Source organism: Megascapheus bottae, chromosome 5 (assembly GCF_031878675.1).
Source record: "Megascapheus bottae isolate mThoBot1 chromosome 5, mThoBot2.hap1, whole genome shotgun sequence".
In the NCBI taxonomy this organism is placed as follows: domain Eukaryota; kingdom Metazoa; phylum Chordata; class Mammalia; order Rodentia; family Geomyidae; genus Megascapheus; species Megascapheus bottae.
Genome location: NC_143513.1, coordinates 10,065,806 through 10,080,216, shown reverse-complemented (window position 1 = coordinate 10,080,216; position 14,411 = coordinate 10,065,806). Strand labels below are relative to the sequence as shown.

The 14,411-nt window shown below is 43.6% G+C and overlaps 1 protein-coding gene across 13 annotated transcripts in view; it reads left to right on the top strand.

The window, feature by feature from the left end:
- Bbs9 (Bardet-Biedl syndrome 9) overlaps positions 1 to 11,043 on the top strand; it is a 304,919-nt gene extending 293,876 nt beyond the window's left edge. For 10 of the 13 annotated variants that reach the window (XM_090332662.1, XM_090332661.1, XM_090332658.1 and 7 more), the window contains 2 exons: positions 9,586 to 9,699; positions 9,835 to 9,951. In XM_090332662.1, coding sequence (XP_090188788.1) covers positions 9,586 to 9,699; positions 9,835 to 9,866 — 146 coding nt within the window. In that variant the 3' untranslated portion in view covers positions 9,867 to 9,951. Of the gene's footprint in view, positions 1 to 9,585; positions 9,700 to 9,834 lie in introns of all 13 variants that reach the window. The other 3 variants (XM_090332660.1, XM_090332659.1, XM_090332657.1) reach the window with 3 other exon arrangements.
- Positions 11,044 to 14,411: the final 3,368 nt, after the last annotated feature.

Below are 14,411 nucleotides of genomic sequence, written 5' to 3'. Positions count from 1 at the left end.
TCAAACCTCCCAGGTCTTACCCTCTTCTCTTAATGCTTCATCCCTTTCCATCACATTCTCAGTAGGAAACTACAGCTGTAAAAAGAAAACAAGGTGCGTGGTTATGGGCTCTGAACAGTCACTAGCATCACATTGTCATTATCATCTTCATTATCAGAGCCTCCATTCTGGAGGCCAAGGCAGAGAGGCAGCCTGGGTTACATAATGGGTAGACTCACTGTGGGGGACATAGTGGGTAGACCCTTAGTGGGTAGACGCAGCACATGAAAGAGTAAATGAATGAATAAATGGCCTAAGATCATGGCACAATGACACATACTCCTTATATTTCCCATTTCTGCAAAATATAACGTGCATTTAGTGGTTCTCCCTCCTACTGATGGATCACAAGCTAACAGAGTAGACTTGGGCTTGAATCCAGATGTAAGAGAACAGGCTAGCTCTCCAGCGCTCTTGTGTTCTTTTCTCTTTTCTCTCAACCTCTCTTTACACCATGACCTAGCTGGACTCATAGCTAGACTCTGCCGTTCTTAAAAACATCACAATTTGATCAAGATTATGGCTTTTAATTGGTTTGGGGGAAATTCAAAATGGAGAAATATTGCCAGGATCACTGGGAAATAGCCACTCATTGCAAGAGAGAACAATGAAGAACACCAGCCTTCCTGTTTGTTGCCCATGCAGAGCAGAGCCATGCTTTTACTCCTGCCTTCCTTCCTTTCTTCTTTCCTTCCCTTCTTCCTTCCTTTTTTCCTTCCTTTCTTCTTCCCTCCCTCTTTCCCATCCTCCTTCCCTTCCTCCCTCTCTTCCATCCTTCTTTGTTTCTGTCTTTTCTTTCTGTCTGTCTGTCTGTCTTCTCTTTCTTTTCTTCTCTCCTTCCTTCCTTCTTTTTATTTTATTTTATTTTTGTATGGGTCATGGGGCTTGAACTGTTCCTGAGCTCTTCAGCTCAAGGCTACCGCCCTACCCTTGAGCCAAGCCCCACTTCCCGTTAATTGGAGATAAGAGTCTTATGTCCTTCTGTGCCAGGGCTGGCTTTGAACTGTGATCCTCAGATCTCAGCCTTCTGAGTAGCTAGGATTACAAGCGTGAGCCACCACACCTGGCTCCTTTTTTTTTTTTTTAAGAAATTGTTATTACAGAGCCATTGGCTCCCTTTCTTTCTGAGCTGTGACTGTTTTATTTTTGCGTGTGTACTTTGAGAGAGCGTTGGTCTCTGAAGAGGGAGTTAGGAAAGTATTTGAAATGGAAATGTCTTAAAATTATGTCTCTTTCCAGTTGTACATTGGATTTCCTTGGGGTTTCAAAACAAAATGGAAATTGAAAACCACAACTGCCTTCCTTCTTTTTGAGCTAGAAAACACTGTGCTTACCAGTATAGAAAAGATCTAGGTGAAAGACAACAGATCAGTGAGAAAACGTAGGCACTGATGGAGGGGAGGAAAGTGAGCCTTCTCACAATGGCGGGCAGCATTCCTCTCTTCCTGATGGAGCATCTAATGATCTTGTTAACACGTAGGAAAACATTGTGATTGGAGACTTTAACAAAATAGTCAGCAGGGATTTTTTTTCTTTAAGTTTCCATGTTTGTGTTCTTACTGGGTGTGTATCTTCCAAGTGCTCCAGGTTAAGAACTAACTGTGTTAGAAAAACAGATGTAATGCAAATAAATGGGAGAGTTCTCATTTCCTTCAGTGAATAGCGCTCCAAGTTCCTGAGCAGTAATTTCTCAGCACCTTCTTTCCATATCAGAAGTGTTCACCCCAGTTTTTTTCCATTGAATTCTCATGTATCTACACTGATCAGCAGTCTGTAGTGCTAGGCACGCACACACTACAGCAGGGGATCAAAGCACAATGCCACAGTGATGCAGAAATTACTCCTGCCAGCAATTAATTGGGGAATTCACTTGATGAAGCCCTGTTTACAGACTGACATCTGGAGAAATTCTTAACCTGGATCCTTTCCAATCTGTGGGATTTATGGACTGTACTTGCTTTTTTGTAAATAGGGCTCTTTTCTGCATGGTATTTTCTATGTACATAATTATCAGTAGGAAAATGGCAGCATTCCTACAATTTTTTAATCCTTTCTACCAGATGAATCTCTACTCTAGCTGCCAGTCCAGCCAGGAATGGAGGAAAGCTTGGACACCTACTGCTATTGAGGCCGGGAGGACCTCTTAACTGGGGGAATCACACTGCTCTCTGACAGCCAGTCTCTCTGACCAGAGCCCTTATGCCTGAGGGACTGTGTGTTCAGTCTTTATGGGAGTTTTAAAACCTGTTGGGACACATGCAAGACCTCTTAAAGTGGATTAGACTCCCTTTTATTCACACACTTGGTCTTTGCTGGGAGGTGTGAATGGAAATATTTTCAAACATAGGGTGCATGCATAGTCTTGACCATGTTTTAAGCTCTTACCATGTGTGGGGGGATCAAAGTTGGTAGGCAGCAGATCCAGGCTGTACACCTCCCCAGGACTTCCACCCAGCATACACTGTGCTGACCTTCACCTGCCTCTCTATGTAACCACAATTATTGCTGTTGCCAGCGGACAACTAGTTTCACCTCTGCAAAATACAGGGAGAAAGAAAAGTTGTAAGATGGATTTAATAGGATAACAGAATACCACATACCACTTAGAACTGGAAAGCTGAGACTTTTGAGATTTTTCTTTTTGTCTCATTGAGTTTTATAACTGAAAAATTATGCCAGGTTAAGAGTGGTGTGTTTCCATAATACACATTGAAAGCTAGAGTGAGATGAGAGATGATGCCTAGACTTAGGTTCTCCAGTTACACTTTAAGACTAACTGCATCAAGCATTCCTGTAATCCCCTACTGAGGCAGAAGGCAAACACGCACATAGAGTAAGCATAGCTTGTGAAGGAAATGTGAAGAAGTCCAAGTAAGGGACAGACTGGGCCCTTGGTCTGCAGTCCAGTGTAGAAAGTCAGGTTATAATGTGAGGGTATGAGCCACACCTCTCCACAGCCTGTGTATTCTCATCTCTGTGCCCTTATATAAGTAATTATCTGTGTCCATACCTGTGTTCTTGCATGGCTAGTCCTCTTCTTATGGTTTGTATTTTTCTAGTGGCTAATATATTTTGCATGATTTCATATTTTGTCACTCACATCTTTAGCAAGTCACCTCAAGTACCTTATGTAGATTTATTTACATAGGAAATTAAATATATGGGTTACTTATTCTTTTCCCTTTTTCCTCCTCAGTATCTCTCTTCCTCCTGTGCCTCCTTTTCCTTTTCCAGCTCCTCCTCCTTTCTTCTTTCCCTTCCTCTCTCCCTGAAGAATTTCTACATACTCAGCCAAAATTGCTACATGAGCATATGGGTCTACTTGTCTTTCAATAGCTATATTTTCTGTGCACTAGAAAGCATATATTTGGCCATGTGCCAATGGCTCGTGGCTATAATTCTAGTTACTTAGGAAGGCTGTGTTCAAAGTCAGTCAGAGCAGGAAAGTCCATTAAACTCTTATCTCCAATTAAACATCAAAAAAGCTGAAAATAGAGCTGTGGTTCAAGTGGTAGAGTGCTAGCCTTAAACAAGAAAGCTCAGGGACAACATCTAGGCCCAGATTCAAAGCTCCAGAACTAGCATACACAACAAAACAAAAACCCAACCATATACTTAAAAAAAAAAAAACACGATAGAAACATGTCAAGAAAGTATGTCTATTGAGAGGAATTCCCTCTGTTCCAAGACCTCAGAGGATGCCTGAAGTCCTGAGGCACTGAGCTCCATCACTAGGTGCTTACTATCCTCTATAGTGTGATGACAAAACTGACACCGACTTCTCTTTTCTTCTTCATAATTCCATGATGATATTTGTTCTTTTTGGAGAACTTAGCAACCTTAAAGTCCTTTTTTCTTTCCTTATTGATACCATTCACGTTTTCTTTTTTTTTTCTAGTCTTGGGGCTTGAAATCAAGGCCTGAGCTCTATCCTTGAGCTTTCTCAAGGCTAGCACACTACCACTTGAGCCACAGCACCACTTCCGGCTTTTGGCTATGTATGTGGCACCCAGAAATCAAACTGGGGTCTTTGTGCATGTTAGGCAAGCACTGTACCACTAGGCCAAACCCCCAGCCCCACCTTCTCGTTTTAAGGAAGTAGTTTATAACCCCTTTACCCACATTGCTAGCTTCACTGCTCCTGACCTTGCACAGGCACTACAGTAAGGATATGGTACTACCATGATGGTTCCCAGGTCATTAACAAGTGCTTAGCATAGATGGCCTGAATACACTGAGCTCACATGACTCATGGCCTAGGCTGGAAGGGCAAGTTGAAGCAGGATGGTATGAGATTTTTATGACACATGCCAAATGAAATTTCCATTGACTATTTTCTGGCTATGCCTGGCCTCAGCTAACTGGATCCATGATGAAGTGGAACCATGGGTAAGGTGGCACTGCAGTCCCTGGGTGTTATGTGTGAACACATAGAGAGTGTGATCTTGAGAGTTTCCCAAATCACACATTTGCAGAGCATTTCCTAGTTAAGAATGTAATATTTGGGGCCAAGAGCATAGCCTAGTGGTAGAGTGCTGGCCTAGCATGCATGAAGCCCTGGGTTCAATTCATTCTTACCACAAACACAGAAAATGCTCCATGTGGTGTTGTGGCTCAAGTGGTAGAACCCTGAATTCAAGCCCCCAAACTGCCCCCCAAAAAGTAATATTTTTTGCAAAACTCTCATTCCCTGCATTTCACATGGTTTTAAAGCTTTGAAATGCTAACCTCAAAAAATGCTTTATCTGCCAAATAAATCTTGATGAAGAGAAAAATGACACTGCTCCATATTTTTGAGGTTTCCACTATTTTTAATTGTCAGTGGCAAAGTCAAGCTATAAAAACTGAAAGTTGATTGGATGATGAATTAAGAGTAGGATCTGTGGTCATTTGTGAGTCTCTACAAGTATCTCCATGTGTAATTTTGGCTGGCTCTTTCCTCATTCTTTTCTTTCTTTTTGTGTGTGTTCCTGAGATTTGAATTCAGCTCTCACCCTTACTGGGCAGGTACTCTTAACACTTGAGAGTCACACTTCCAGCTTTTTTGCTTTTTTTTTTTTTTCATGTAGGGTCACACACTTTTACATTCACAATCATGTCTGGCTTATTGAGATGAATCTCACTAACTTTTTGCCTGGGTTGGCAGTGATTTTAATCCTCCTAATCTCCACCTCTTTAGAACCTTGGTCCACTGGCATGAACCATTGTGCAAAATCTGATTTCCTTTAAATACCAGAAGAAGGCAGAAGATAAAAGTTTTCTTCTCATATTCTTAAATATATATCCAGTTGGTATAAGTTCACAACCATCTAGTAAGATGTCTACTAAATAAAGATCTACTACAAACTAAAAAGAGTGATCTCTGATTCTACAAAACATGGTGCAGAAGTGTTTCTTTGCCAAGAAAAGCAACAGCAAGAGTCTAAATAACCTCATGTGTGCTGAGCATGATGCACAGGTCCTCATGGCATATTCCATTGGTCTCACTGCAACCCCTTTGTAGACAGGAAACTGTTGACTTGCTCTAGCTCCAACAACTGGCTTAGTCAGCCCATTATTATGAACACTTGAAAAGTGCAGCCTCTAGCCTGGCACTCAACTTCCTTCTTCACCAGTGGCCTCTCACATGACTGCCTGCTAGATTTCACTTTTGAGATACAAGGAAGGAACTATGTGGTGACCATCCTAAAATACTGACAGCATTTAGAATGTAGGAGAAGAAACTTTCCTTAAAAACATTTCATCAAGCCGGGAGTTTGGCCTAGTGGTTAAAGTGCTTGCCTAGCATGCATGAAGACCCGGGTTCGATTCCTCGGTACCACATACATAGAAAAAAGCCGGAAGTGGTGCTGAGGCTCAAGTGGTAGAGCTTTAGCCTTGAGAAAGTCCAAGGACAGTGCTCAGGCCCTGAGCTCAAGCCCAGGACTGGCAAAAAAAAAAAAAAAAAAAAAAACATTTCATCAGAGACAACTGGTTTCCAAGTCCTGCTACTCACTCTGAATGGCCTTTACTTTTTCTTGGTTAAATAGAATATTTGCTGCCTTACTATATTAAAACAGTGTTACCCAAGACTAATTATAAGAAAATACTAGACCATTGATTAGCAGGAGAATGTTGTAATGAATAGTCCCCCAAACCATCAAGGCCAGTCCAATAAGAGAACAACAAGAGAAGCCAGAAAAGACATGATATCCTAGGTCATGAAGTATTCTGGAAAGCATTCTTAAACAGAAAGAGGAGGTCTCATAGAGTCTATTGATATTAGCACAGTCATGGAACAAATAGAAGATGCTAGCAATAAGGAAACTGCTAAATTTTTCTGTTCAACTAAAACTGCTCTGAAAAGTATTATCTATTTAGGGTGAAAAGTGCCCAAAGTGAAAACATTTATTGCACTAAGCAAACAACAATGCATTAAACTTGCTATGGTGACACTTGATGATATCCTGGTGGGGATGCTACAAGATGACAAGTGGCAGGGTGGTAGGGTTAAATGCCTGTAGGGACCCTAGGATTAGAGCATGAAGAAAAGCTCTCCAGGAGCCTTGGACCAGAATTGACATCTTACATCCTTCTCATGGCTCATGGGCCAAGACTGCCACACTGCCACACTGTGAATACATTTTATTGGGCCACAGTACTTATCCACTATGGTTGCTCTTGTGAAGCTATGGCATGACTGAGTAGTGACACCAGAGAGTAAATGGTCTGTGAAGCCTAAATGCTTTGTACTGTCTGGCCAAGTTGCCAAGTAGTTAACTGGACCACCAGGATGTGCCTAGGGTGGCACTTAGTGTTTAGATGTAGGCACATCAGGAGAGCATGGTTGGGACCTGAATGAGATCCAGGAACCGGCTGCCTGGTAACTGTAAAGTAAGGGATGGATGTATTATCTGTGCAGAGCTGTGTCCTTGCCTTGAGTTCTGGTGGTTTCTGTGAACCCTACTTTTCTAGACCCCCACACTAGGGAGTTCATCTTGGCTTATTTATCCTCTTCTTGTGGTATTCCTGATTTGGGCCTAAAAGAAGAAAGAACCCAGTGTATTTCAGTGTGCAAGGCACTGTACATGGCCATGCATTTCTCCCTTATGAAAAAAGGCACTTACGTCTGTTTTATAGACAAGGAAGTTGTGGCCACACATGTGACATCATTTGTTCAGGAAGGCCACCTTATCTTACTGGCCATCCCATTCATCCATGTCCCCTGGTGCTAGAGCTTGCTTGTACTGCCTCACAGGAGCTACTGTTGAATTTTTAGGGATTTCTGTACATTAATTGTTCAATACAGCTATGATTAAATGTTGAATTATACAAGCTTTCCACCAAAGCATTACATTAAAGCAAAGATATATAGACTTGACGCCCTCCATTACTGTCTCTGGGGCTGCTTGAAGCTCCTGTGTGTTGCACATGCTGTTTGCATTTGGATGAGTCCATCCAGTTCTGAGTCTTCTTTCGTTTCTTTAATGGGATGGAGACTGGAAGCCCAAGTTCTTCCTCTGGTGTCTAGAAAACACAGGTTCCACTTCAGATCATCTATCTCATTAGTTTAAAAGTTTATGTCTTACTTCTTTGTTACTCTTAAATTCTTGCACACATATGTACACATACATATGCACATACATATGTACGTAAGCTTTTTCCTAGCAAAAATCTCCTTAGACATTCCTCTGCTCTTAGCAAACTCTAATTCAGCAGGTGTAGGTGAGGCCTAAAATTGTGCATTTTTTACTTAGCACCTGCTGTTGGTGCTGCCTCTCTCTTTCTAACATTCTGCTGCCCAGCAGCTTCACTGAGTCTGCCATTTTCTTTTTGCAGGGCATTTAGTCATCTATACTAGAATTCTTGTGATTATAAATATTCCATGTCACAGCCACCTCATCTCCAGTGTCTTGACCTCTGCATGCAGGTTATTGCAGTTAATGAAGGGAGGAAGCTTAAGCAGTCCACACCAGGACTTATTACCCTCATCCTTAGTGCCAACAGTGGAGCCTCTGGCTTTTACAAGTGAATGGCCAGTTCACAAGCCTCAAAGTTCCATCTTGAAGCCTTAATTATTTTTTAGAACTATTTCTAGTACCAATGATTTTTGCAAGAAAATGGCCTGAGGCAAGGATTGAAGTGGTGGCAATTTATGGGGAGGTGCAGAACCAAGGAAGAGCAAAACGAGTGAGTGGATGTGGAAGGGATGTGGGGTTTGAAGTCTGCACCGGTGGCCACTTCTCCTCAAGAACCAGAGAGATTCATGAGATGCATCCACTCTCATACAGCAGTCCCCTGAAGGTCTGCAGAGAGGAATGACTTCACCACAGCATGGGGAAAGGCAGCTGGAGACATCTGAGTCCACAGCCATTGTCCTTGCCAGCCAAGGATTGGCAGAGACTCTGGGTCTGTGGTTGGCAGTCTGACGGCAGGCAGTCACAGGGAGTGCATTGCCAGGGCAAAGGACTAATCCATGCAGTGGGTGTGGACTCCACTATGTGGGAAGTGCTAAGGCAGCCAGGAGGTACACTGCCCACGTCTAGTATAGCACCTACATGATGGGGTAGCTTGCCTCCCCCTGAATTTAGGGTTAGGTAAAGACAGATATTCACATTTGTTGTTGATTGTTCATAGCAAATGACTTTTTGTTTTCATGTGATAAATAACTATGAAGTGCTTTTTTAAGTGTTGACAGGTTTGTGTCAGCAGGAATCAAAGGTAGTTGTGACTCATCACTGGAGATAGTTAAATAGGGTAGACATGTGCTGTCCTTCTATCTGTGTGTGTATGAGGGGGGAAGTGACTGCCCAACCCTGGGCCAGCTATGGAGAAGTCGCCAACCTGATCTGAGTCTAAAATGAGAAACCAGACTTTCTCCCAACTTCCAACAAGCAGCAAGTACTCCCTCTTCCTGCTCTTTCATTGGTGGTCGAGGAGCCCCTGGCCTCGCCCACACCACCCTGAGTAAAAGTGAAAGAAGCTATTCCATCTCGGGACACCTGCTCACCTGCTTTCCTATCTTTAAAATGAGAATAACTGCCTTTTCCACTGACTTTCCTGGAGTGCTGCCATGATAGGCAGGATTCAGAAAGAAAGCAAAGCAAACCGAGCCTTCCTTCTGGGTAAAATGGCCCTCTTCTCCAGTGAGATGGTCCTCCTTCCTGGGTGCCGGTCCTCCTTCCCGGGGAGCTGGGCCTCCTTCCCGGGGAGCTGGGCCCACGCTGCCGTCAGTGGGTGGGTATGTGCTTCCTGTCCGGGCACTTGTGCGCTGGGCCCAGGGAACTCTCGAGAGGGATTGCGCCACACCTTGGTCTCCCATGGGTCAGACTTTCCTGTAGTGCCGCCATGGCCTTGCTGAGAGGCTGTGGGTGATGGTGCTGGAGGCAGAGGGCCAGAGGAGAGTGGAAACCCGCGCCAGCGCCCTGTGGGGTGGCAGCCCCTTCCTTGAGGGGTCCCGGGGCAGGGCTGGTGTCACGGGAGACCCCGTGGCCGGCCCCGACCGCGGTGTGCCCGTGTCTGAGGGGCGAGGGGCGCATCTCCTGATCTGCGCGTGCTTTCACCCAGGCGGCTGCGCACCGATCCCAGAGTCGGACCAAGAGGAGAAGGCCGTGGAACAGGCCTGCTCGGCGGAACTGTTCGCCAACCACCGCCTCCTGCGCCAGGAGTCGGCCGCGCCTGGTAAGAGCTGCACCGACAGGCCGGGGCGCGGGCATCGAGGACTTGTTTCCCTCCGCCCTGGGGTGGCCATTGGATTGTCTGGGCGCGGCTGCCGTCATCTAGACCTTCTGTTTCCTCCCTCCCCCTCTCTTCCAGAAGTTTCAGCCCTCCAAGGAGTTTTCGAATAGTCGGAGGAGGAGTCTGTGGCTGCCAGGAGGATGCAGTTCCCGAGGCGGCACAGACCGAACACCAGCACCTGTGTCGGGCCCACCCCGATGCCTGTCAGGCTCACGCTTCCCAGTGACACAGCGTGGAGACGGGGCCGAATGCCACAGACATGTCAGCTGAAGCACAGGACCTGCTCTTTCTCACCCGGACAACATGTTGCTGCCTCTATTTATCCAGATGCTTACAGTCACAGGCTGTAAGATGGCATGGCTGGGGACGGACTTGACAGTGCAGTTTCACATCCCAAACCACTGGATACTCTCAATTTTTTCCACAGAACTCTTGTATATAGGAAATGTGTCAAATTTAATAAAGCATCTAGTCAAACAACTTGAACTTATCATCAGAGGGGTCTATAAATAATTTCTCTAAGTTTTTTAAAGGAACTGCAAAATGTTTACTTTACAGGAAGACGTGAATGTGTTTTTTTTTTTAATAAATAAGCAACCACTGTGAAACCTGTGGAGCTAAAAATTTACAAGAGGACACATTTTCCAATATTATATGGAAATTTCCAAATATTTTCAAAGCAGATAGGATATTAACTTCCTTAAAAAAAAAACCAAAACTACTTTTTGTAACCAGGGCTTGAACTTAGGGCCTTGTGCTCTTGCTTGGTTTTCCTGCCCATGTCTGGCCCTCTACCACTTGAGCCAAACTAATGAGAGGAAGTTAGGTCATTGGAGAGTGCCCTTGAAGGAGGGACCTTAGACCTTTTTTATCCTCTGAGTTTCACTTCCCAGCCTGAGGTGAGCAGCTTCCTTTGCCTTGGATCCCTGCCATGATGTGCTGCCCCAACCATGGGGCCAGCTAGCCCCCATCGATTAAAATCTCTTCTCACTGTGAATCACCACCTTTTCTCAAGTTATATTTTATTATATAAAATAATATTTACTCATTTGACTAATTTTATTATCTGAATCACATTAACAGAGAACTTTCTCCATAAAATCATATACACAAATATGTAAATAGTCTATGTTACACATATTAAAATACCTCTAAAGCATAGAAGGAAAGATTGTGAATGTTTTCACTATAAGGAAATGATAATGTTGAGGGGATAGATAAGTTTATTCTGACTTAAATATTACACAGCGAAACATCACATGGTACCCTATAAATGTATAATTTGGGGGTAGAAAATTATTTTAGATTTAAATATATATATATATGGTTTTATATATATGTATATATATATATATATATATATATATATATATATGGTTCTGCAAAGGAGTTTCAATGTTACAAGTCAGTGTAGAGTTCAATCCAGTTTGATCCTTTCATCACCCCCCCACCTCGGGAGTATCAGATGTTTTAATTTGAAATTTAAAATGCAGGGAAAATATATAATTTATTGCCATTCCCATTTTTTCTTGGCTGTTCCAAGGAAAAACATTGCTAGTCAACTTTTCAACATAATCTAGTTTACTATAAGATTTCCAAAAAGGGTGCAATAACTCAATTTAGACTTTAAGAAGGTACCTTTTGATAAAGAACTTAGCAGACTTAAGTTTGGTGCTGGTGCTGGGGCTTGAATTCAAGGTCTAACACTTCGTTTCAGCTTTTCGGCTGCTCACAGCTGTCCCTCTCTGACTTGAGCCCTACCTCCAGTCCTTGCTTTTTATTGGAAATAACAGTCTTGGAGATTTGTCTCTCTAGGCTGGCTCTGAAGCACCCTCCTCATTATAGAATCATAGGCATTTTATGTCCATCTTTTACCCTTGATTTTTGCCTCAGATTTAAAAACACATAAAATCATTTTACTAACAGACAAATATGGTGAGAACTTTGTTTCCAGCAGGGGTTCAATATGATGCTTGCCACACAGCCAGGGATCAAAGATTTATTAATGTGCTTTCTCTCCTTTACACATTTTAAAATTTAGTCATTAACCTTTATCAGAAGCAAAGTACTAATACTTTGTGGGCCAAGCTCACAATAACATATCCTTATTTAATGTTACATTTCTGTAAAACTATGTATTCAATTGACTTGCCCTTAAATAAACACAATCATTACATTATCAACCAATTAAACCTGGACAATTGCACTTGCTACTGTGATTGCCTGTGAGCTCCTCTAAAACTCTTCTATATTTTATTGCTGTGTAAACATTGAGGAGACTTTAAAGCATAAATTTCACATCTGGGTCCTCTCTCTTCCACAGTTTGTATTTCAGTCTATTTATTCACTTTGAATTTCATTTTTGAAATCCAGCTTGGCTCTCACATTGTTAAGATTTACATTTTTTTTGCAATGTGCCACTGGTTTATAAGATTTACCATTAGAATTGTTCATGTGATTAGCTGCTTTTAATTACATCTGAAAACTTTTGCCAAGTAATGATTTGAAGGTGCAGAAATGGTACAGTTGAGACAAGCAAAGCAAAACAGATCTAGGTGAAAACCACATCAAGTAAATCTGCCTAATCTGCATATGGGGAAGATTGACTTCAATTAGAAACAGAACAAAAGACAAATAGGGCAGAGAAGGCAAGTAAGAGAACTATGAAGTGTCTGAGCTTCAATGCTCCATGTTATAAATCAGCATAACTGATTCTTCTGTGCAGATTTTTTGGAGGGAAGAAGAAAATACATATATAATTATGGTTCTGCAAATTACATTTACTGCCTGCTGAGCAAACTCAATTAGATTACTCAACCACAATGGCTCCCCGCCCTGTGTCAGTCAGAATCAGCTCTCTTTGCTGGTTTCCTAAGGCCCTAAATACTTAAGCGCACTGAGGTTTTGTACGAGAGTTAGGTTTGTTAGGCAGCCAGAGCTCTGCTCAGGCTTCTGCCCTTCTCAAAAATGTCATGATCAAGTTCGGAGTCACCTCCTAGGTGATCCCAAGGATGACAATATTTCTAGGTGTCACTGGCCATGCCCTTTTCCTCCAGCTACACTGGGCTTGGCATACACCTGACATACCACGCATCATGCATGTGTGTCTCCCACCTGAGACTGCACTTACACATCCTTGTTATCATCTTGCTGCTCATCTTACAAACATTTATTGTCTGTTCTTAGTGATGTGGCTATGACAGACATTAGCTACTTATCTTGTCCCTGGTTCCAGGTATCTTCTGCTTCCTGTCCATGTCCATGATATAAACAGCCTCTTCCTCCACATGTTTCTGCTGCCATGTTATATCCAAGTGCATGTGGTCAACTCACTCCCTGAAAGCATAAGCAAAATAAATGTTAATTTTCTAAGTTGTGTCTGTCAGGTATTTGGTCACAGGCTTATACAAATATAGAATATTCTGCCCGCCCAACATGACCAAGTACAGAAAATCAACTTTATTTAGGGCATTCACCACCACAGCAGCACCCTGCCACTGTTCTCTTGTGCTGTAGAGGTGAACTGCACAGGGCAGGGTGGCCCCCCCTCAACAACACAGAGCCCGAGCTTGCCAGGCAGTCTGCTTCCCAGACAGAGGTTTTCAGCCGGAGACACTAAGGAAGAGTGATGGGGGAATGTAAAAGAGCTAACTCCTGGACCCAGGACAGGAGAGTGGCCTCATGGCTAGCCCATGAACAGAGAGGAAACCACGTTGAATGGTGGTGAGGAGGGGAGACAGCATGGCTGTGTTGTGCTGTTAAGGCTGTGCTATTTGTCCCCTTAGTGATGCGTGTCTGTTCTCTTCTCTGTCGGCTCTGGTCCTTATCCCCTTCATCCCTAAGAATGCCAGGATCTTGTCTGGGAAGCCTGAGTGGCCCCTCTTCTGAGGGTGCAGCTCCCCACTTTGATCTTGGTATCTCAGGCTCTGACCTCCACCAGGCACTGGAAAGGAGCCTCAGAAGGGAAGGTAGGCCAGCCCTGATTTCAAGGCTTGGTTTGCCGAGCACATGGAGACAGCCTGGCTGTATACGTGAGTTTAATTTTCAGAGGCTCTCCAATGGGTGGCCCTAAGTTATCCAGCACCAGATCGGGGGCCCTGCTTCTCCAAAAGACCCCTCCCTTTAATTCAAACCAAACCCAGCCTGATGTAATTTCAGATGGTAAGGAAGTGCTGATGTGAAATGGAAGCATGTGATTTGCACAGAAGAACTCACCCATGTCTCGCTCCACACCACGGTGCCTTCCCCATTCTCATCAGCTCCCCCCATCTGGTGGTGCTCCATCAAAGGGGTGCTCACTCCTGGGGAGGTTCCAGGGAGCGGCAGGGGAAGTGGGATGGAGACTCACAGCCGCTAATTGGTGCGTAGAATGGAACAAATTCCCTCTCATCACAGAAAGGTATTGTGTTTCATGTTGAGGGAAAGGAGAATTCTGACTACAAATTAGACTGGAAACTGTATAGAAGGAACTGCTTGCTGGCCAGATTGGTGTGCCAGGCTGTAATGAAGTACGACACAGGATAAGGCTTAGGTACTTGGTAAGTAAGCGTGTTTGCTCTAGTGTTTTCTATACCGTCCTGTGGAGGGCTGGCTCCCTCCTCTTGTGTGAAAGCTCCTCATCTGGGCAGCTGTCAGCCCCTTCCTTAGTCATGGCT